This window comes from Leptonychotes weddellii, chromosome 10, assembly GCF_054177405.1.
Source record: "Leptonychotes weddellii isolate Sample4059 chromosome 10, ASM5417740v2, whole genome shotgun sequence".
Lineage (NCBI taxonomy): Eukaryota > Metazoa > Chordata > Mammalia > Carnivora > Phocidae > Leptonychotes > Leptonychotes weddellii.
Window position 1 is genome coordinate 49,579,184 of NC_138378.1, and position 24,270 is coordinate 49,603,453.

The following is a 24,270-nucleotide window of genomic DNA, read 5'->3' on the forward strand; positions in this document are numbered from 1 at the left end:
TAATGGGTCTTCGAAGGAGTGGAGCTTGCCCTAGGGGAGTTTTAAATCTAGATGTAAGTACTTTGGGTTGTTTCTTTGGGCGGGTGCTTCATTTAGTGGACAGAAGTCGGGGATACTAGAGGTTCTGCAATACCCAGGACAGCACTGTACAATAAAATGTCCTCCATCCTACAAAACTTTCAAATATCCCACCAGACCAGAATGTGGATAAAACCTGAGTCTGGAGCCTAACTGTTTTTCAAAGAAGCACAGAGTAATTTTGGTGCCATTTTAAGATGTAGTGGAGATGCAGCTACCACAAAAATTGAGGGAAGTAGAACTTTATTTTTTCTGGAACTTTAAAAAAGATTTTTCACCACTGGGGAAAATCACATCATCAAAGGCAATGCCACTAATGATAGGTGAATCTCCAGGGAGACAAACTGTTTGCCTCTGTGTTTGCAGATGCCACATTACAGACATCTCTCTGTGTCACTGCATCTGACAGCTTCTTTGTGTCTTCCGGTTCAGTCATACCCATGTCTGCACATATGGAACTGAATATGGAATAACTTTCATTTCTCCTTCACATCATGGTTAGGGTAATATAGTTAAATATTTTTTTTAAGATTTTATTTATTTTAGAGAGAAAGAATGGGGGAGGGAGGGTCAGAGTGAGAGGGAGAGAGAGAGAGAATCTCAAACAAACTCCGTGCTGAGCGTGGAGCCCGATACGGAGCTCGATCCCACAACCCTGAGATCAAGACCTGAGCCAAAATCAAGAGTCAGATGCTTAACCGACTGAGCCGCCCAGGTGCCCCTATCGTTAAGTTTTTAATATCATGTGTAGGTAGGAAATGTTATCAGTAAATTTCATTATAGAATAGTAGAGGGCATTTATAAGATATTTTTTAAGAAAAAGAGCATTAAGTCCATTGCAGTTAAGAACTACTGATCAAAACCATCTAATTCATCCCTCAAAACAAGGCTACTGGTTGCAGATGACATCACTACTGTCTTTGACTTGTCCTTGTTGTCTGTTTGTTCACCCTTGACTTCATCTCACTTGGTGGCCTATTCAATGACAAGTCTTCTAGGAAAACCACTTCAAATTCCAAGTTTTGCAACATCCAGAGCATCACAAAAGAAGTTTTTAATTCACGGGAAACCCCCCCACCCCCCCACCCCCGCCCGTGAGAGACCCTCTCCACTTTCCTGGTGAGCCCGCTTTGAAATAGTACACCCAAGACCATGAGAAAGGCTTAACCCAACCAGGTTGGCAGACATGCCAGAGCCATAAGTGCCACAGGGAGTCTGAAACTTCTTAACATGTTGTGCTTCACCTTTTTAAACATCTTCCTTATTCTCATTTCTCACCTGTGTGCCCCCGGGGGGATTCTGGCTGCTAAACGCGACTTCATTCTGAACTCACCTTTGTGACTGCCCTCAACCCATGTCAGAAACTCTTCCCTTCACTCTCCCAGGAAGCCCTCAGTCCAAGAAACAATGTTACCAAGGCTTCTGACCAAGGGGGAAAAACATTGTCTGTGCCAAACTAAATCTCAGCTCAGAATTATTCTCTCGCGCCAAGACGATGAGGTTGCAAAAGTAAATCTTCTCCTGTGGTTTTCCTACCAAGTTGCTCTGCAGGGAGAACACAGCACATGCTGAGTGATCAGTGGGTTCTAGATGTTTGGGGAGTAGCTGAGAAAGAGCCTCCAGCCATCAGCCTCAAGGGCTATGAGGATGGGCACTCTGCCATCTCCTGCGTTACCCTTGTCAGACCTTTCCCTGGCTCAGTAGTGGGGATAGCATCTGGGTGCTCCACCGAAATAGCCTCACTTAAAAACCTCCCCAACCTCTCCCCTCCTTTCCTCTCCCGCTACAGTTTCTTCTATGTCCCCTTCCTCACTCTCCATCAACCAAGAACAATCCATGTAAGACACTCTACTCATATTTCTATATTTTCTTGGAATTGTATGAGGGTACTTTATTTTCAACCATAACATTTTATTGTGGCATATATATAAAGCACATATAGGAAACATCTCCCCTGGCCCTTTCATTTACCATTAACTGTGGTAAATGTGCTTTTGACGTACTCATATTTGCTTTCAGCATGGAATTCTGGGAATTCTTCATTCCAAAGAAACTAAGTGTATTTATGAGAAAACTCAGCTTGCTTCTCAAAGTTGACTTCACAATGCTCTTCCTAACAAGATAAAAAACACAACTTCAAATGTAACAGGGGTAGCCTGGCATTAATACATTGGTGGTTAAATGTCTCTGACTGATGAAACTTAGACATTATATTATATCATCCTTTGAATCACTACACCTTGAATTGGGACACTATGTCACCTTAAGGAAATAGACTAAATGTACTTGCATATTTAACTTAAGGCTGCATTCGATCTTTCTGTACTTATATGGATGCCTTTGGGTTGGTGTCTACTCAGTGCATAGCATACCCTTATTTCTCGGGAAAGTAAACCAACTTCCCTGACCCCCACTTCCAGTCCATAGGTGTAGGCCTAGGGAGATACTCTTGGCCACGGATGGTTGGGCCAAGAGTATTCACTAGACCCAAAGCTGGAACATTTACATGCTCTCTCCCAAGAATTTTGGATCAAGCCTGAAATATAGAGAGCTTATTTCTATGTGTCATGGATGGAGTCAAAACAGAGGTTTTGTTCTCCTTTGGATACCTTTGGGAGATGCGGGGGGGTGGGGGGCACGTTTTCCTCCATATGAACCAGAGAAGCAAAGAAAGCCAGTTTTCAGAGAAAGAGAAAAGCGAGAAGTGGAGACAAAAAATGAAAAGGGACTCCTTCAGACGCTGAAAGACAACCCCCCCCCGCGCCGCCAAGGCTGGTTCGGCCCTTCTAGGAGCCAGGCTGCTTCCCTGCCCTTGGGTTCCCGGAGGCACTTGTGAATGTTGACTAATTTCTTCCTTTCTGCTTGAGCAAGTTTAATTCATTTAAACATGCCAGTGGCTCTTGCCATTGCCAACTCCTATTGCCTGTAATCAACATCTAGCTGACAGCCCTCATTCTTATCAGACTTTTTTCGCAGATTCTTAGATTTGGTTTTTTTGCAAGATTTGGCTCTTCTATATTTCATGTCCATTCATTCATTATCGTGGCGGGGGGGCACAGAGAGCAGCAGAGAGACAGAGAGAGGACTGCCAAAGGGACAAGGTATTATTATTTACTGATAATACATTTTCTTCTTCCAGGAAGGACACACTGAGAAACCAAGATATCATCAGAAGTGTTCTGAATGATCAAGGAATCAGACAGGAGGGTTATTCTGGTATTTAATGGCATCAGTTTGGGGGTCTTCATCCTCACCCTGCCCCAGGACCTCTCAGGGACTGTGACTGGCCCACAGCCTAGGTGGGCTTTGCCCCATTTGTCTGGGAGTCCTTATGTCTTTGCTCTATGGCAGGCTGGACTTCTCTGAGATGGGGCCATATTTTCTTTGGCTGCATTCCAGGGTGCAGCATGGAAGCCAATCTATTGCATTAAGTTGTTCCTATCCCATTTATATTAATTCAGAGAATGATCCTATATACTAGGATTTATATTTCTTGAATATATAAACAACATATATTTTTTCCGGGTCACCCTTTGTGTCTGCTTGCCTGGTGGCTTCATACCTTTGAAGAAGAGGCATCCATTACCTTGGGAAGAGGAAGACAGAGGCTAGAACAAAGAAGGTATTGCTCATCTTTGAATTCCAGAACAGAGTCTAAGGCCATGACCAGGCAATAGCCTAAGCTAAAATGTCATTCATTGTAATATGTGTAAGAGAAAAGAAAAAAATGCTGCCAATTAACTATGACTTATCATCTATTGCAAGGCGAATCTTAAAATGTACTGGAAAAGGGTGCCGGGATTTGTTGAGAGACAAAAGGGATTTATTTGGAGCTCTGCAAACTGGACTTCACCTCTTAAAAGTCAGGGAGGCAGCCTTGGATCCATACACCGAAGACTAAGCAGTGCTAGACTCGGGTGGCGGAGACTTTCTACCACACAGCTGGGCGGGGAATGTCCTGAAGCTGATGGGAAGAGCCCACAGAAACAGAAAAAGGAGAAAGTAAAAGCTCAGCTCCTACAGTCACATCTGGAAGGGGGGGCAGAAACCTATGGTCAGAGGGCGGGTGGCCTCCTCCCCTTGAGGTAGCTTGGGCAGATGGCAATTCCCTCAGAGAAGGTGGGTGCAGAGTGAGACCTGGCTTCCGGCTAGCCAAGGAGGATCGCACAGCTGAGCGAGTTGCCACCGGACAGAGTGAATTCCTAACACCAGGAAGATGGGTGGAGTCCAGGGACCTCACATCTGCAGCAGTGGCAAGGCTTAGAGGTATCAGCACTGGGTAGCTTGATAGCCCACACCCAGGTGACACCTGTCACACCACAGTAGACATACGGTAGACAAACTGCAGCAGAGACCCAAGGACAGGGCTGCCACCATTGACCAAGCGGAATGAGACATCTCACCAGGGCCAGCTCGGGTTGGGACCCCCTTCACAATGCCAGCATGGGAAGAAATCCCTATTGGTGTTAGATCAACCTTAGGGAGAGGACCAGAAAAAAAGCAAGAGGGAGAAACTCTGGAAGCCTATCTACCAAGACTTACTGAGACTGAAAGTAAATTGTGACTGAGACAACACCTGTATTTGGCTAAAAACCTTGACTTGGACCCAACATGCTGGAACTCCTCTCTTCTTACATTTATTCATTCAATAAATGGTTATTTAGCACATACTACATACCAGGCAGTGTTCTAGGTACTTGGGATATATCTGGGAATAAAGCAGACAAAATCCCTACCCACATGGAGCTTACATTCTCTAGGGTGCAGACAGACAATAGACAGTAAACATAATAAAGAAGGAAACTCTATAGCATATGAGCAAGTGAATGTGGAAAATGTGTCTGCCTCAGGAAGACCAAGCTTGAGAGCAAGACTGTGGTTAGCTACACTATATATATTTCTCATCTGAGCCCCTGCACTTACTTATCTTACGCCAGCATTGCCTCCCTCAGAATAACACTGAAGGACAGAAAAATGAACAGGAGATAGACCTTCCCATCAAGGAACTGACAGTCAGCGAGCTTCATGGGAATTTTAAAGAAATTATATCCTTTCTTCATGGAACAAATATTACCAAGCACCTGCTAAAATACATGCTAGGCACTGGGGACTCCCACAACCCATACACACACAATACATAAAGCATTCACAACACATAAGACATTCACAACACACAAAACATTCATAACACACACACAACAAACACAACACACACATAATATATACACTCACACACAACACTCACCGATACACATGACACACAAAAAACAGTGTGTACAACATACAATATACACACAACACACAAACACATTCATACAACACACACCCCAAAAACATACAACAAACACAACATTCACAGGCTCACATCACACACACATCAAAGTCTCTGTGCTAAAGTATTTTCACATGAAGGACCACATGACGGAGATGAAAGTTGATCAAGTCAAATAAGCACGTGAAAGTTAGTTATACTGAGGTGGTAACTGAAAGCTTTGAGACCTCAGGAGGAAACTCTGATTGAGCTAGTTCAGACAAAACCGTTTGTCCACCTGCGTTGCCAAAGGAGCCTTTACAGAGTTCTCTGAAGGGATTTATGGCCATGAGAATGATTTCCAACTAAAATCCACCTGCACAGCTAAGAGCAAATGGTCTGCACTTACTATGTCATTCCCACTAATACTCCAAACTCTGTCCCTGCTAAACTGAGAAGGACATCTGGCACCAGGTGTACCTGACATCTTTCTCAGCACCTGGGGCTTAAATGAATGTTACAATTGCCTTGTGAGATGGTGTCATCCGGATTTCAGTTCCGGAAGTTAATCTGATGCCGTTATGTTTGAAACAATAACCTACTAACTGCATACAATTTGTTTCCTAATTTTCGATATACCAAAGGAAATTCAATGTGGTTTCCATGATAAATATTCCAACTTCACAGGAGAGTACAAAGGGAAACCCTCCTTGGACAAAGGCATATTTTTGAAGCGCAGTAAGGAGCTTATGTTGTAATTAGGTATGCTTGAGTTATTGAAAAGAAGGTCCAACCTAACTTCAGCATGACGTTACAGTTTTTATCATTATCCTCTGGCAAATTTTTTCTTTGCTTCCAGAGTTGTATTCTTATTTGGAGCAATATATGTATATATATATATATACACACACACACACACACACATATATATAATGTATATATACATATGTATATGTATATATATGTTTTTTTTCTTGATACATTGCAAAACATTCTTTACCATGCCAGAGGACTGAGTTTGATGGGTAACTCCCAGGAAGTAGCAGCTTTGGCACTTTTCCAAAGTCTTAATAAGTGAGGATAACCCTTGAAACTCAAGTGTTTGGAACAGAGTAAATGTTTTCTGCCCAGCAGTGTCCTCCACCCACAAAGGCCATTTCTGAGAAGCCCATGTTACACAACCCCAAGGGGCCATACAGACTTGGACACAAGTAAACACACAATAAGCTGCCTCAAGTGCCCGAGGCACAAGGTGAGACTCACCTACATAAACAAATAAGCAGTGAACAAGCCAGAAGAAAATTAGGATGGAGACTCAAAGGGCGCCTGGGTGGCTCAGTTGGTTAAGCGACTGCCTTCAGCTCAGGTCATGATCCTGGAGTCCCTGGATCGAGTCCCACATCGGGCTTCCTGCTCGGCAGGGAGTCTGCTTTGTCCTCTGACCCTATCCCCTCTCAGGTGTTCTCTCTCTCTCATTCTCTCTCAAATAAATAAATAAAATCTTAAAAAAAACAAAAAACAAAAAAAAAGGATGGAGACTCAAAGACAGCTCTTCGAGTCTAGAAGTAACTGAAGAGAAATGTTGGCGGCTGTTTAATAATCTGAGAAGTCGGAGGTAACTAACAGTAATATATGCAACCACTTGATTTTGTGATGTCAACAAGAGAGCCAAGCAAGAAACTACCACGCATGGGGACGCCACAAAGGGCATTAACCCACCGATAAGAGAGACCAAGATGCCTCCAGCTCTACTCTTTCCAGCTGGGCTACATCAGCTTCAGTCCCCCCCTCCCTCACCTTGCCAGGATGGCGAAAGCACAGGTAAAGTGGCTATTGTGGTAGTTGGCTCATGGTAGGTGCTTTGCGTTGTTATTTTTGGTCCCCCAAAGAGAAATGGAGGAGGTGCTACAATTTTAAGTGTAGAGTCAGGATGTCTTCCCCATCCAAAATTGGATGTGTGTTTGATGAGATTTGGGACATTACTTCCCAATATTTAAAACCAAGAAGTTAAAACTAAGACTTTACAATATTTACTTTGTCATGTATCTAAGATTCATATGGAAATAGCATTATCTTTTTAAAGTGTTTTTTTTCCCCTTCCCTATTTATCACTAGATTCTTTCAAACTAGGTCAAACACCTATGGCAATAACAAATAAACATGAGAACAATTAGAAGCAGAAATAAGAAAATATAGATGTGCAAATTTTATCTAGAAAAATGTAGTTTGTGTAGTCATCGAGACAGTATGGTCCTGGCATAAAAACAAACACATAGATCAATGGAACAGAATGGAAAACCCAGAAAGAGACCCATAACTCTATGGCCCACCAATCTTCAACAAAGCGGAAAAGAATATCCAATGGAAAAAAGACAGTCTTTTCAACAAATGGTGTTGGGAAAACTGGACAGCAACATGCAGAAGAATGAAACTGGACCACTTTCTTACACCATACACAAAAATAAATTCAAAATGGATGAAAGACCTAAATATGAGCCAGGAAACCTTTAAAATCCTAGAGGAAAACATAGGCAGCAACCTCTTTGACCTCAGCCATAGCAACTTCTTACTAGACACATCTCCAGAGGCAAGGGAAACAAAAAATGAACTACTGGGACTTGATCAAAATATAAAGCTTCTGCAGAGCAAAGGAAACAATTGACAAGACCTTTGCAGCCTACAGAATGGGAGAAGATATTTGCAAATGACATATCTGATAAAGGGTTAGTATCCAAAATATATAAAGAACTTCTCAAACTCAACACCCAAAAAATAAATAATCTAGTTAATAAACGGGCAGAAGACATGAATAGACATTTACCCAAAGAAGACATACAGATGGCCAACAGACATGTGAAAAAATGCTCAACATCACTTATCATCGGGGAAATACAAATCAAAACTACAATGAGATACCACCTCATACCTGTCAGAATGGCTAAAATTAACAACACAGGAAACAAAAGATGTTGGTGAGGATGCGGAGAAAGGGAACCCTCTTACACTGTTGGTGGAAATGCAAACTGGTGCAGCCACTCCGGAAAACAGTATAAAAGTTCCTCAAAAAGTTAAAAATAGAATTACCCTAGGATCCAGCAATTGCACTACTAGGTATTTATCCAAAGGATACAAAAATACAGATTCGAAGGGGCACATGCACCCTGATGTTTATAACAGCATTATCAACAATAGCCAAATTACTGAAAGAGCCCAAATGTCTATCAACTGATGAATGGATAAAGAAGATGTGGCATATGTATATATACATATATATACATATATATATATATATATATATATACAGTCAAATATTACTTAGCCATAAGAAAGAATGAAATCTTGCCATTTGCAATGACGTGGATGGAGCCAGAGAGTATTATGCTAAGCAAAATAAGTCACGCAGGAAAAGACAAATATCATACGATTTCACTCGTGGAATTTAAGAAACAAAACAGATGAACATATGGGAAAGAAAAAAAAAACATATGGGAAAGAAAAAAAGAGAAAGAGAAGCAAACATAAGAGACTCTTAATCATAGGAAACCAACTGAGGGTTGCTGAAGGAAGGTGGGTGGGGGGTGGGCTAAATGGGTGATGGGCATTAAGGAGGGCACTTGTTATGATGAGCACTGGGTGTTATAGGTAAGTGAGGAATCACTAAATTCTGCTCCTGAAACCAATATTACACCATATGTTAACTAACTAGAATTTAAATAAAAATTTGAAACAGAAAAAAAAAAAAGAAAAGAAAAATGTAGCCTGGTCATAAACACACTAGGATCGAGTATAGAAAGTCTGCTAACATGATTTCCTGATTTCTCCCATTCCTTCCAATGGGAGAAAGGGAGAAAAAAGCAAACTCAAGAGGTTTTCAGGACAATGGCCATCCTTTTAATTTAATTTTATTTTTATTTTTAAATTTTTTTGTATCCTCCAACGTGTCTAACACAATGCAAAGCACTCAGTAAATACTATTTTGACACCTTAAAGTCAGACTTAGACAAAGTGATCTCAACTATAGGGAGAGTGGTGTCTACTCCCCTTTTAGGCTGATGTACTAGCAGCACTTAGAGACTTTCTTATAAATAAAATTCCCAAAATACACTGAAGAACATTTGGATGCAATAAAATTAATCCAGAAACATCATTTGCAGAAGTGTGTTGGCCGTTTATTCCAAAATCTAGCTTACGTTTACATTTTATTTTTGTATTTTGAAAAGAAGAAGAAGAAAAAAAGTTGCCATATTTACTTAACAGCCAATGTGGTCCCAATTTGTTAAGTAAATACCATGCTAACCATCAAACCTCTTAATGGCCATACCCAATCTTTTTTTTTCCCACTGCTGAGGAATTAAATATTTATTGATTAGTGTAGAAGTTCGGATTCATATTTCTACAAATGACAAAAAGCTTAAAGTTTATCCGTTCAAGAACAGGGTATAATTTGATGGAATTCTAATATTAAAATTTTATAGAAAGATTATTCTTGTTTATGACTTTACAATTTGTGGTTTACACGTTCAAAGTTGGGACAAATCACAGAAAATCGTCTACCCAGTCACCTTCACGATTCATATGCCCCTGTTCTTTCTCTCATCCATTAAAGAGTTTGTTTTTCCAAGAAGCAATACACTCCAAAGAATCTCAAAGGAAACATACCTAATCTTTTTATATTCATAGTTTCGCTGCTACTACTTTAGACAAGATCATGTGGGGTGGGGGGGAAGGGGGAAGTTCTTACATTTCTTCCTCAGGAGGACTGGGGAGGAACAAAGGAAGCAGTAGAAGCTAGAGAGAAGGAGATTAAAGAAAAGTCTGAACCACCTGAATGCAATACACCCACTTGTCAAAGTAAAACCGGCCTGTGTAACCTACGTGGGCTTCTTTCTCACCCCGTCAAAATGGATGGTTAGACCAAAACACACTTTTCTTCCGAACGATCCATGTTAGCTGAATAAGTAATAGTAGGCAAGCCCCTACTTGCCCTTTGCTTCAACGTTGGCAGTCAAACCCTGCTGTGCAGGGTCCCCCACTGCTCCTGGGATGAAGCCAGATCACTCGGTCTCAGGTTCTAGAGCCACCTTGCTCTCCCCTGACTCTACCTCTTTGCAGACATTTGCCTCCTTGCCAGTTTTCCCAGGGGCTACCTCTTTCCTTCCCCCAAGAATGTCACCCTTCCTCCTCCAGTTCAAGCACTCCTCCCCACCCTTCCAAGTCCTTCCCAAATACTGTGCGCTCCTTCCGGAGGGTTTCCCCACCCCTCCAACCAGGGGAAAGGGGGGACTACTCTCTCCCACTCCCCTGAACGCTTGGCTTCACCCCCCGCCCTCTGATGGCACCGGCAACCCCCAATTTCATTTTACATGAGCTCTTCACTCCCCTGATACTCAAATGCTTGAGGGTAGGCTCTTTCTCTGACTGACTGTAGCTTGAACTGAGTAGACATTTGCATCTTTGCCAAATAAATGACAGCAGCGACATTTACACGACGAATGCCCACCATGCCTTAGAAAATTCAAACCACACGGACGGGACAGAGAGAGCCTTTGATAACTTCTGGGGACAAGGTTTTCTGGGAAATGGACCTCAATTCCCCCAGCAGGTAGGATTTGGCAATCACTCTGGAATGCCTTGTTCTAGCCAGCTTCTTGTTTATTCATGTAATTTACTGAATTTATGGCTGTCTACTTCCCAGGTCAGTGGTTCTCAACCCACATTATACCGGCTGCATGGTAAAACCACCTGGTAAGTTTTTTTTAATCCCTTTGCTGAGACCCAGACCAATTACATCAGAACCTCGGATGGTGGGACCCGGGCAGCAGTATTTTTTTAAAGCTCCCCAGGTGATTCCAACACGCAGCCAGGATTGATGACCACTGGCCTAGACCATAGAGGGTGATCCTATCCAGCAGACCTGGATTATTCTATTTGTACAAAACTGTGGCTCACTAACACAGCAAAACCCATTTTCTACAGGGCCCCAGCAGACTGTGGCCAGGTAAAGGAAGAGAGAGTTCAGCCTCAGGGACACACAACAGGTTTCCCTAAAACAATAATTTACGATTTGGACATCAGTTCCAGACTCAAGGAAGTGCCTGTCTCCACCACCCCTCCCCTCCTCCCCCAGCATTTTTCACTTTCCTGTGAACGTAGTTTCTGTACACTTGTCACATTATCTTACCAGCATTCTTAACGATTTCAATGCGGAAAAAGAAGTTTCAATCTCTGATCTTGCAGTTAAATAAATCTCAGAATTTGAGGTTAATGATAAATACTCAAGCATGGTGAGTGATGTTGGGTGTAATTTCCCACATTATTACAATAGCAAAACCATAACCTCCCTTTCTCCTTGTGAGTCAGCTCAGTAACCCACTGTGTTAATCTAGAGAAATGCTTAATCCTTGGGGAAATGTATTCAAAAAAGGTAGTCATGGCAAGTTCACATGAGATTTTTTAAATCAACGAAATCTAAGCACACAGTCTATCACCACTGATTATACTGATTATATATTGTATTTTCCTTCTAGGAAAGAAATCCCATGAGTCTTTGCATTGCCAGCTACATTATATGTGTATGTATATGTACATCAATATAACTGTGTAATGTACATGTGTATCAGTATAACACTGTGTAAGTTTAAAGTGTACAAGGTGTTAATCTGATACATTTATATATTGCAAAATGATTACCACCATAGCATGAGCTAACACCTCCAACCCAACACATAATTACCACTACTTTTTTGTGGTGAGAACATTTACGATCCACTCTCTTGACAACTTTCAAGTATGTAATATGATACATTAGCTATAATCGCCATGTTGTACCTTAGATCCCCAAAACTGTCAATCTCATAACCGGAAGTTTTTATCCTTTGATCAAAATCTCTCCACTTCCCTCACATTTCCCCTCAGCCCCTGGTAATACCACTCTGCTCTGCTGCTCTGAGTTCAGTGTTTTTAGACTTTACATGTAAGCGATATCATACAATCTTTGTCTTTCTCTGTCTGGCTTATTTCACTTAGCTTAATGCTTCATCCATGTTATATATGGATGTATATGTATATGGCAGGATTTCCTTCTTTCTCATGGCTGAATAATATCCCGTTGCATATATATACCACATCTTATTTATCCATTCACCTGTTGATGAATACTTAGGTTGTGTTCATACCTTGGCTATTGTGAATAATGCTGCAATAAACGTGGCAGTGAAGATATCTCCTCAAGATCCTGTTTCTATTTCCTTGGATACACACCCAGAAGTGGGATTGCTAGACCATTTGGTAGTTCTACTTTTAATTTTTTTGAGGAACCTCCATACTATTTTCAACAGTAACTATACCACTTTAAATTCCCACCAACAGTGCACAAGGCTTCCCTTTTCTGTACAATCTTGCCAATACCTGTTATCAGTTACCTTTTTGATATACAGATTATTCTTTAATGGACAGATGATAGTATTTGAAAAACCAGGTTTCTCCCATCTACTTCAGGCAGCATCTGCTGAATCATTCCAGAGAAATAGCTATCGAGTTAATTTGTACCTTACTATTATATATATATTTCTTTGTATTGATTTTAGTGTAAATATTACCTACTGACCATTTCAGAGCATAGAAAATAACCCTTGCATATAATACCTTTTAAAAAAATTAGCTTACAGATAGCATGTGCCAATTTGGATGATAAATTCCCATCAGAGGTGGAAGGAGGGAGCCTTAATCATATGCTTCCTGTGAACAAACTCTGAAAAATGTCAACACTCATAAAAATATGACTACCTTAACTACATCTGAAAAAGAACAATTCCATACACTTGTGTTTCCCTTCTTCAAGTTCTCCTATCATTTCAGCACAATGAAATACAAAGAAGTTTGGGAGTCCACCAGACACATGTTCATATCCTGATTCTGTTAATCAACCACTACCATCTTGAGAAACCACCTGCTGTCTCTGGGTCTCTGTCTCCCTCAGTCCAAATCTGTGTAAGGAACACAGGTAATGTCTGAAAAGCACCCAGCAATTATGGGGAGGAGACAGACCGGGGCGGGGCGGCAGGGTACTGCATTGCTGGTGCTCCCAGGGTAGAGCGGCTGCTAGTCGGCCCACAGCGAAGAGATCAAGAAGCCAACAAATGAAGTAATAATAATAAAAGATCTATGAAAAGTTGCCCCAGGATTTCCAGTCAAGTGCTACCCTCTCACTAACTCCGGGAATAGAATTAGGGAAGCCACATCAGTTTTAGGGCGGGATGCACTCATGGCTTTGGAATGTGTTGGTTTTGCGGCCCATGTTGGAATTTACTGTTGGCAAAAATGACTGAGCGGCTACAGTCATCAAAAGCAGCACTGCTTACCTCAGTCAAGAAGGAACTCATTGTCAAGAGGTTCAGCATCTTTAGAAACAAGATAGGGAATACTTTATAAGCACAGTCCAATAATTTCCCCCCTCAAACTATAAAAAGAGGCAGACATCCACAAAAGACACAAACATGCCATCACCTAGTTCTAGAGCAATGTCATTCATTCATTCACTGATTCATTCATTCATTCATTCATTCATTCATTCATTCAATCATTCATTCCAGGAATGCTTCAGACATCAAACTTGCTAAAATCCTTTCTGAAATTTTAGTCTTTAAAGCAAACCACGCCATTGTTATGGACCGACTGAACACAGAAGTAAGAAAACCAAAAGCCTAAAAATCTAGGAATCCTAAAATATTTATTTCAATCATAATTAGCACAGACACATTTCAAATTTTACAAATATGTTTCTGGACTTTTTTTTTTTTTTTTTTTTTTGGTAAATTTTCCTATTGCTGCCTTTCTTACCCGCCATTCTCACTTAGCAATCCCCTTCCCCATGTTGCTTTTGATTGGACGATTCTGTCCGGGTTGAGTACCTAGAATTCACCTGAGGAGTCCTTTCTTCTCAGAAGCAAACCTGCCCTCTTTTCTCTGGACCAAGAGGAGAAGCTTCCTGAGCTTAAGTTAAGAAACTGACCTCATAGTCTTCCTGCTTCCTACTTCCATGTTCCTATGTCCACAGAAACCTGCATCCCTTCACACCTCTTTGGGGCCAACAGATCCTGGAGCCTTCATCCCAGGTCTCACACACACACACACACACACACACACACGCACGCACATTAATCCCCACTCTGCTCTGGCCACAAATGACCACCTGTGCCACTGAGACGACCTGAGAGTCCACCCAATCATCAATACTTTGTCTTGGTCCCCTATGTTTCTTCACAAAATGGAAGCGCTTCTTGGCTTCTGGCCTTACCATTAGGCACCTGAGGCTATGGTCCATCCACACCCCTTCTGCAGGACTCTCCCAGCACTGCAGACTCATAAGCAAAGCAACTCCATCAGAATGGAACCAGAGGGACCAGAGTGCAAGAGGATACATAGTAGAGAGAAGCCCTCTCCTCAGGGCCTTCCCCAGAGAATAAAACTTAGAATTTGCTCTCTTCTGGACCACAGAAAATCATGGCTTCAGTGCTCAGAGGACAGTCCCATTCTGCCCCTGGCCCACTCAGTGGCCTTGAGGAAAGCTCTCGATTCTTCACCTCTGAAGTTAGAATGATAACCCTACCTGTACCTCCAGGGAAGGATGTGGGAGAAGCTCTGGTCCTGGGAGGGGTCCTCAGCACGAAGCCGACCCTCGGACACACGAGTGGCCCACACTGCCAAGCCAGAGTCCTCCTCTGGAACCCAGAAGCGGCAGGGCACTTTTGCTGTTTCTTTCCTGCCTTCCTTTTGCTTATTGACATTTGATTCGGTCTCAAAGCTGGACTGTAAGCTGCTGCTCATTTTCTAAATCTTTCTCTTTTGCCTCCCACCTCCTCTTCCTCTTCCTCTCAAGAGCACGGAGCACAGGGCCTAGCCCAGACCGGACATGGCAACAACAATTTGTCAAAATGATCAGTTAATTTAGTAAGGTGTGAGATAATGAAGGAGAAGGCCTTTGTAAACTGAGTTTTATCTCTGGGAGAGGTATAATGTGTATTGGTGGTATGTCTCCATGGACATGTTTAGACTAAGCTTTTGTCACTTGTCACACACACACAGGAATTCATGGCTGGACAAGAGAGTGAAGCATCCTGGGTGCCAGCCAGCCCTCTACCAGAGGTCACCCATGTCACTATCTCTTGGGGCAAATACAATGACTTCTCCCCACAGCATCCATCACCCAGGTGAGCATTTATAGTCTATGTGCATGCGTCAGATTTGACAGACTCTGCCACCATCTTTCCAGCCCATAACTGAAGACTCCCCGAAATTCAGAATAAAATCCAATCTCCTGACAGTGACCCCAAATGCCCACAGTGATCTGCCCCCTGCCCCTGTTTCCAAGCTCACCTCCAACCCCCTCCCGCACACTTGGCCAGCCCTGTACATGTCTTCTGTTCCTCCAACAGGGCTCTACATCACTGTTCCCTCTGCCTTTCACCTGTGTGCCTCTGAACTCACCCTCCTCCACCAGGACTCCCACCACCAGGCTAAGGCAGATCTTGGCTCATCAGTCACCATCTTAGCACCAGCCTGCCTCTTTCATGGTACTAATTGCTATGGGTGTAATACATACTGCTGCCCAGTTGTTTTGTGTGGCCCTTGCAGGCAGCAGCCAGATCACCCTCAGCCACTACGGCATCCAATGGCTAGACACCCAGCAAGGCCTCAAAAAACAATCACTGAGCGAACCAAAATTATGATCACAATTTTTAAAACAAGCCCAATACCGCTACACACCTATTAGAATGGCCAAAATCCAGAACACTGACAACACCAAATGCTGGTGAGGATATGGAGCAACAGGAACTCTCATTCATTGCTGCTGGGAATACAACATGGCATAGTCACTTTGGAAGACAGACAGTTTCCTACAAAACTAAAAACAGACTTACCACGCAATCCAGAAATTGTGTGCCTTGGTATTTACATAGAAGAGTTGAAAATTTACAACCACACAAGAACCTGAACATAGATATTTATAGGAGTTTTATTCATTAATTGCCCAAACTTGGAAGCAACCAACATATTATTGAGTAGATGCATGGACAAATAAACTGTGGTACATCCAGACAGTGAAATATTATTTAGCACTAAAAAGAAATGAACTATCAAGCTATGAAAAGACACGGAGGAAACTTAAATGCATACTACTAAGTAAAAGAAGCCAGTCTGAAAAGACTATTCATTCCTTGATTCCAACTATATGGCATTCTGGATAAGGCAAAACGATGAAGACAGTAAAAAGATCAGTAGTTGCCAGGGGTTTCGGCTGGGAGTGGGGAGAATGAATAGGTAGAGCACAGAGGACATTTAGGGCAATAAAATACTCTGTATGATACCGTAATGATGTATGCATGTCATTATATACTTGTCTAAACCCATAAAAGGCACAACACCGAGAGAGAACCCTACAATCAACCATGGACTTTGGGTGATAATGATGTGTCAGTGTGGGCTCATCAACTATAACTAATGTACCACCCTGGGGTGGGGGAGCCTATTGATAATGGGGGGGAGAGGAACATATATGGGAAATCTCTATACCTTCCCCTTAATTCCACTGTGAACCTAAAACTGCTGTCAAAAATAAAGTCTAAATAAAGAAACCTCCATCATGAAATGAGATATGAAAATTTTAAAAACACACTGAATCAACCTGTTCCCCACAAAACACCACAAAAGTTGAATAAAAACCAGTTGGCTAGCATCCTATGTTGACAAGCGCATGGGGAAACATGCTCTCTAACATTCCCAGAAGTATTATTTAGGAGGGAGGTGGATGGGCAGTTTTGAAATACATATCAAAATCACAAATTCCTAAGTCTTTGGCCTGCAATTCCACTTCTAGGAATTTAGCCAATAAACACACTTGTTTGCACTTCTGCAAAATGACACAGACGACGCTGTTATTCATTGCAACACTGGTTGTAATAACAAAAGATTGCAAACAACTTAAAAGTCCACTGAAAGGGGTGCCTGGGTGGCTCAGTCGTTAAGCGTCTGCCTTCGGCTCAGGTCATGATCCCAGGGTCCTGGGATGGAGCCCCACATGGGGCTCCCTGCTCAGCGGGAAGCCTGCTTCTCCCTCTCCCACTCCCCCTGCTTGTGTTCCCTCTCTCGCTGTGTCTCTCTGTCAAATAAAGCAATAAAATCTTAAAAAAAAAAAAAGTCCACCGAAAGGTCAAAAATGCACCTCGTTAGATGTGCATACGGAACAGGGTGCAGAAGAGTATAAACCATTAGTGTGTGTGATGGCTAATTTTATGTGTTGATTTGACTGAGCCCAATTAGCTGGTGTGTGTCTGTGAATGGGTTTCTGGAAGAGACAGGCCTTTGAACTGAGTAAAGCAGAAGGCTCTCCCCAGTGTGGGTGGGCATCATCCAATCCCTTGGGGGTTGAAATAGAACAAAGAGGCAGAGAAAGGTTGAATTCACTTTGCATGACTACTTGAGCTGAGACATCTATTTTCCCTACGTGCTCCTGGTTCTCATGCCTTCAGACCTGGACTAGAATCTACACCTTTGGCTCTACAGCTCTCGGGCCCTAGAACTGTGCCATGTGCTCTCCTGGGTCTACAGCTTGTAGACAACAGATGAAGGGACTTCTCAGCCTCCATAACCACTTGAGCCAATACTTCATAATCTCTTTTCTCTCTCTTCATCTCTCTCTCTCTCAAAATATCCCAATGATACACCCAATTTTACATATAAAACCAATAGGAGATTGATGTAGCTATCTCCTGTTGCTCTTGTTTCTCTGGAGAACCCTAATACAGTGTGGAAAAGGTGGGAAAAAATTATTAACAGTTACTTAGCTACTTGTTGGTGAGAGAGAGGGAAAGAGGTGTCTGGGAAAAAGGGAGAGGAAAGACTTCACTGAATAGCCTTTTAAATTGTGTGTTAACTATTCAAAAGTACACAAACTATATGTTAATTGTTGAAAAAAAATTTTTTAAGTAGGCTCCATGCCCAGCATGGAGCCCAACATGGGGCTTGAACTCACCACCCTGAGATCAAGACCTGAGCTGAGATCAAGAGTCAGATGCTTAACCAACTGAGCCACCCAGGCGCCCCTTGCTGAAAAGTATTTTTAAATTCCAAAATCTTACTGAAAAGTTGAATAGCAAATTGTGTAAAATACTATTTTGAATTATATTCTTATGCCCATCTTCTAACCGGAACAACTAAACAAAGAGAAGATAGGTAAGTTTCCTGGGAGAAAACAGCCGGCCTCCGCTCCCAAGCTAGAACTTGCCTTACTCTGTCCCATCCTCCTTGGAGACATTTTTTGGACATTCTTAGTGCAGAATTGGGGGCTCAATGGTTAAAACGTATAAGGAAAGTGTCCCTACATATTAAACACTCAACGTGTCTAGGATGAGGTCATAAATTGGATAATCCTGCCTGGGAATGTCGGCCCGAAAATCAACTTCAGGTACCATTTCACAATGGCCCACATAGATTCAGAGACCAAGGCAGAGCACCCCACCTCCCCACTATCCTCAAGTGAAGGGATGGATTGGCTGAGTTTCCAGGCCCAGCACCTCCAAAGGTAGAACTGGACTCAGCACTTTTGGATAAAGAATCAAGCACATCAGCACTCAACTGTCCAGAGCAGTGCAGCACATAGGCTAGAAAGTTTAATAGACTTGGTATAGATTGATGGGCACCTCTCACCACTAGCTCCTCTCATCACCTCTGGGCCACTTACTGAGCTTCTCAGAGTCTCAGTGGGTTTGGTCCTTGAGCAGGTATATGATACCAATCTTGCAAGGTTGTGAACAGATTAGACATAATGAGGCAAGAACCCAGATCAGCACATGTTCCTTAGTGGGAACTCAATAAATGGTGACTATGTACCCAAGTGAAGAGCACAGACATCATCAGTGGTCCCAAACCTATATGCCGTTGTCTCTAGAGTTCAGTCAACCCTACCCCCACCAACCTGTGGACTCTAAGTAAGACTGCGTCGTGAATCCCAGCTGTGCACTGACTAGTGGTGTGACTTTGGGCAAATCCCTTCTCTGTACTTCAGCTTCTTAATCTGCAAAATAAGATCATAACAATGACTACCTCATCAATGAACGCTTAAAACCAGATCTCACATATTAAGTATTAGCCATCATTATTATTTATCCGGTACCAAGTTCAAACAATTGCTATCAGTTTGGTTCTGATTCTAACAGCCTAGCACTGAGCTGGGGGTCAGAGTGAAACTCTCTACCCCCCTGTAACACATTTCATCCTCACACCAAGTCCATGAGTCTTACTTACACTTACAAGTTATGATCTCCATTTTCCTGGTTCTACCCTTGGCTTGTATTCATTTGCTTAATATCCATGAAGAGCTTTAAAGGTTCACTCAATAAAAATGGGCACCAACCCAAATGAAATTAAACAAAATCATCAACCTGCCCCAGAAAATCTCCATTTTCAAAATCTTCTGTGATTCCTTTTTAAGAAATTCTTTTCCCTGCAGAGTTAGGTAACAATGTTCCTAGCTCCCTTCTGTGGACTCATTCTAGAAACATTCATTGAGCCCCCGCTCGGTATCAGACCCCAGACCAGGCCCTAGGGAGAGAAACACATATAAACAAGTCCCGCCTTTGAGAAGGAGAACTGAGCAAAGCAAGTGGTCAACGACAATGCAATCTAAGAAGAATGGTATGCCGTCCTGCATGCAAGTGAGATAAGTAAGCAACAAAATAGAAACCATCTTCCATCTAAAGTATCTCCATGTGCTGCTAGAACATACCAAATGCTAGCACTGAATCCAAGAACCAAGAAATATGTTGCAACACACACACACACACACACACACACACACACACACACTTTCCAAGTCTAGAATTAGAACACATGGTCAAAATTTCAGCATGCAGCTCTCCAAACACTACATACTTTATAAGATGAGAATACAAATAAACTTCATGATAACAGCAATTGTAATTGTACCGTTTTATATTTTTCACTTCTTTTCTATTCAAAGAACTTTCCTCTGTCTCATCTCTGTTCCCAGTACAATCGTGTGGTGGGATGAAACGTCAATCCTTACCTTTAAATTTTATAGACAAAAAGGAAACAAAATCATAAAGACTGAGTTTTGCCCTGGGTTGTTCAAATAGTAGAAAGTCAGAGTAAAAGCATCCGAGTCCCCACACTCTCAGCGGGCCTGCTGAGCGACACCAAATGAGGTCAAAGTCCCCAGAAATTAGGTTGGCATAAGTTACTGTAAGAAATGATTGCTTTGCTGTGAGTAACCAAAAAAGACTAGAATCCGAACCCAAAGGGGCAGAATAGGAAGTGGAAAGGTTTTACAAAGCCTTCCCTTAAAACAAATCAAGACAACAAAATAGCCTTTGCCAGGTATCAGATTAGCACATTTATTAAAAAAAAAAAAAAAAGCCAAAACCCAACATTGGTGAAAGTGTGGTAAAATGGTATTCATACAGTGCTGGAGGGAGTGTAAATTAATAGCACTTTCCTAGATTAAATTTAGTGGCAGGGATCAAGAGCTTCAAAAATGCTCACGCCCTTTGACCCCACAGTTTTCCCTCTGGGAATATAGTCCAAGGAAACAATCAAGAAGAGACACAAAGGTTTCATTATAAGTACATTGGTTTTGTGATGTTGATAATAGAAAAGAAAACACTCTAGTACCTACCAACATGACTTAATAAACTCTCTGTATAATGTGATCAAACAACTTTTGTAGAAAGAAATGAGCGTTTATCTCACAGTGATAGGTTTTTATCTTTCATCTTATTTACTAATCTATATGTCCTTTATTTTATTTCTGACAGAGAGGATGTGCTAGCCCTGTCAGTTTTGCAAGGGATACTTTAGAAGTGAATTTCAGCCATTCCTTGACCATGCCCGGCAAGGTTTTCTCCTAAGTAAGCAAGCAGGCGTGTGCCCAGAAGGTGTTGTGGGAGAGAAGATTAGCAATAGCACGCTGACTTGAGAAAGGCCATAAGTATCGCTCTAAATTCATCACCAGAATTAGGAAGATTAAATTCATCTCAAGAAGTGCTCTCTGCTCCTTCTGGGCAGCATTATCTTCTTCCTTTCCCCAACAGATCCACACGTTTCCAGGGAGCACAAACCCTCCCTTGGCCTCTAGCACCGCGGTGGTCTCCAGCGGTCCGTGGGCAGGTAGCGGGATTCACAAACAAGCTGCACCATCTGAAACATCCTTCCCTAACCCAGCTCCCCAGGCTCTGTTCACCACAGTGCCAACTAGCATTTTGCATAAAAGTAAGGAGTTGTCAATCGAATTGAATGAATTGAACAGTAAACCCCATTTTGCTCTCCTTTTTGTGTTCTCATTTCCTATCTTTAATCTTCCAGATTCTGTCCCATTTTCTTATTCTTTCCCACAACAATGTTACTGATAGGATTATAAAAGTCAAGCATGTCTAATAAAAAAATACTGGACATTGTTTATCATCTCTTCTGAGAGTTTTCCTTACAGCTCTGGGTGTAACATTTGTTAAGCCTTGGGAAAAAAAAAAAAAATGCTGTGCTTTTAAAATGACATTTTAAGCCCTTACTGGAGGAAACACATACAAGCCTTGCTAATACAACACATTATAACTTTAAATGCAACCAGTGGGTATCTGTTAATAGTAACGCAATGCCTTCAGTCAAACATCGGGCCAGATTGTGCCCCTCTCAAACTGACAAATTTTAATGGAAAGTGATCAAATAAGTCTTAATTCTAACATCAGCAACAACATTTTTAAAAGATTCTTATTTATAATACCGTTCACTTAAACCCCACAATTTACCAACCGTCATGCAACTATTTATGGCTTCTAAGTACTGTGTAGTTATAAAATATATTTCCCACATCTTTCATAGTTAATCTTCCATAGAGTAAAACATGCATTATCAGAGGCGATCTTTTAATATGACTCACAGACACATCTTAAGGTTAAATATGCCTACAGAGCCACATAACTCCAAGAAATTCTTAAAATCCTGTTTTCAACGAACAGCATAACATGATCAGTTTTATCAAAGCCTTTTGTCCCTCCTAAATCTTTCATCCGTATAGAAGCAAGCAAAAAGAAAACAAGGGGGAAATACGGGACCAAAAACCAGAAGTGCAATTCATCATCTTACCATCTCCTTTCTTCATCGTGGGGACATTTGGGGATGGCTGGCCTCGCAGAAGGCGGTGACTTGGAGGGTAAGCCCACAGCGTTTGTTCCCCCAAATAAGTCAACTGAGAAAACAAAAGTGCATTCTGAAGTCAGCCCTAGAGAGACTTGCTAATTCCTCTTTTCTTTTTCCAGAGAGCTTTGGGTCTGGTCCGTGCAGCACGAGAGGTGTCCCTCACATCTTGTCAGCAGACCCAGTTTTACCGCGGCTGAAAGGAGACTCTGAGTGACGTCTGTGTCAGAGCCTATGTGGGCTTTAATCCTCAGCAGTGACACATGTGGGGAGCTATGAACAGGAAACTCAGAGCTGGGCAGACAGCCAGAATCATTCCGAAAACGTGCCAAACCCTTACGAAATACCAACACACTTTACCGCACGCTCACATCGAACGCTTCACAAGCCTGTGTCTCTATCCCCATGTGACTTTGTGTTAGACCTAGACAAAGTTTGCCAGCATGTCCAGCCTGGCAGGGGTCCCATCAGCCGATGGGTCAAGGCCAGGAATGGGGACTCATACACTCTCCCTCGGTTGCCAACCTCCCGATCCTTCTTGCAACAAAAGCCACAGACAAGAGCCTGGAGGACCTTTCAGTTCCTTTTATCCTTCAGCCCTGGGGCCCCTTCGTGATGTGCCCGTTCGCCTGCCACAGGCCCTGGGAGCACCGCCAGAATCTCTTGTCAGCATCCTGGAGGTGGGAGACCCGCTGATCAGCCCTGAGCTTGGGGTGATGATCGGATTGTGGCAGGCAGAAGGGGAGGGCAGGGCTGTAGCCAGAGCCTCTGGCTTCCAACAGAGGCAGCCGAGTCCATCCAGGAGAGATGGTACTGCCCCGCTGCCTCTTTTATCTCTCTCCTTTGGCCCCTCCTATGCCCAGCATTCAGATTCACGTTCTCCGCATGACATGGGGTCCAGCTTTTCACAGTGCTGCTCAAAAATCTCCAGCATGACCAAACCTCCCAATTGAGAGACCAAATGTTCTACTTTAGCCATGGGCAGGGATTTTAACAACATTAAGAACGAGCACAATGGTCTTGAGGTTTAAGGCAACATTCCTGCAGTAGTTTCGCTGACATTTTTATTTTTTTATTTTTATTTTTTAAAAGATTTTACTTATTTGACAGAGAGAGAACACAAGCAGGGGGAGCAGCAGAGGGAGAGGAAGAAGCAGTCTCCCCACTGAGCAGAGAACCCAGGATCCCGGGATCACAACCCGAGCCAAAGGCAGATGCCCAACCAACTGAGCCACCCAGGTACCCCTTGCTGACATTTTTAAAACCTATCTATAACATGAGTGTTCAGGTCTTGGCCATCTGGTAAATCAACAGATTGTTAAAGACATAATCCTAGTGAGAAAGTTGAGAAGACCCTCAAAGTTCAGAGTGAACTTGCCACCCTCCCTCCAATGCGGAGTACACATGAGCCTTGAGGGACTAATTCCATCCCCAACTCTAGGTTGGCCCCACTGGTCTGAGCCAACCAGGGTCATCCCACCATTCCTGCCGGAGAGATCGTGGGATGGGCACTACAGGGCAAAGCCAGGTGGCACACGGCATCCTCCTGGCCCTAGCAAGGGCTCAGGGGGCGGTCTAGTCAGAGCAAGGCTTGGGGCTTCCACCTGACAATGGTAGGAAGCATCCACTTAAGGCTGATACGTGAACCCTTCTTAAGATGAGAGAAACGAGCTTGAGAATGAAGCTCACACACAAGGGAGGGGTTTCCAGAGAACTACAGAGAAAGTGCTAGAGAC

The 24,270-nt window shown here is 42.6% G+C and overlaps 1 protein-coding gene across 1 annotated transcript in view; it reads right to left on the minus strand.

The window, feature by feature from the left end:
• The window catches only part of IL1R1 (interleukin 1 receptor type 1), a 70,591-nt gene extending 47,814 nt beyond the window's left edge, over positions 1 to 22,777 (minus strand). The window contains 2 exon segments of the mRNA XM_081833344.1: positions 13,690 to 13,728; positions 22,484 to 22,777. Of these exon segments, the coding sequence (XP_081689470.1) occupies positions 13,690 to 13,728; positions 22,484 to 22,486 (42 nt within the window). The 5' untranslated portion in view covers positions 22,487 to 22,777.
• Between the last annotated feature and the right edge of the window lie 1,493 nt (positions 22,778 to 24,270).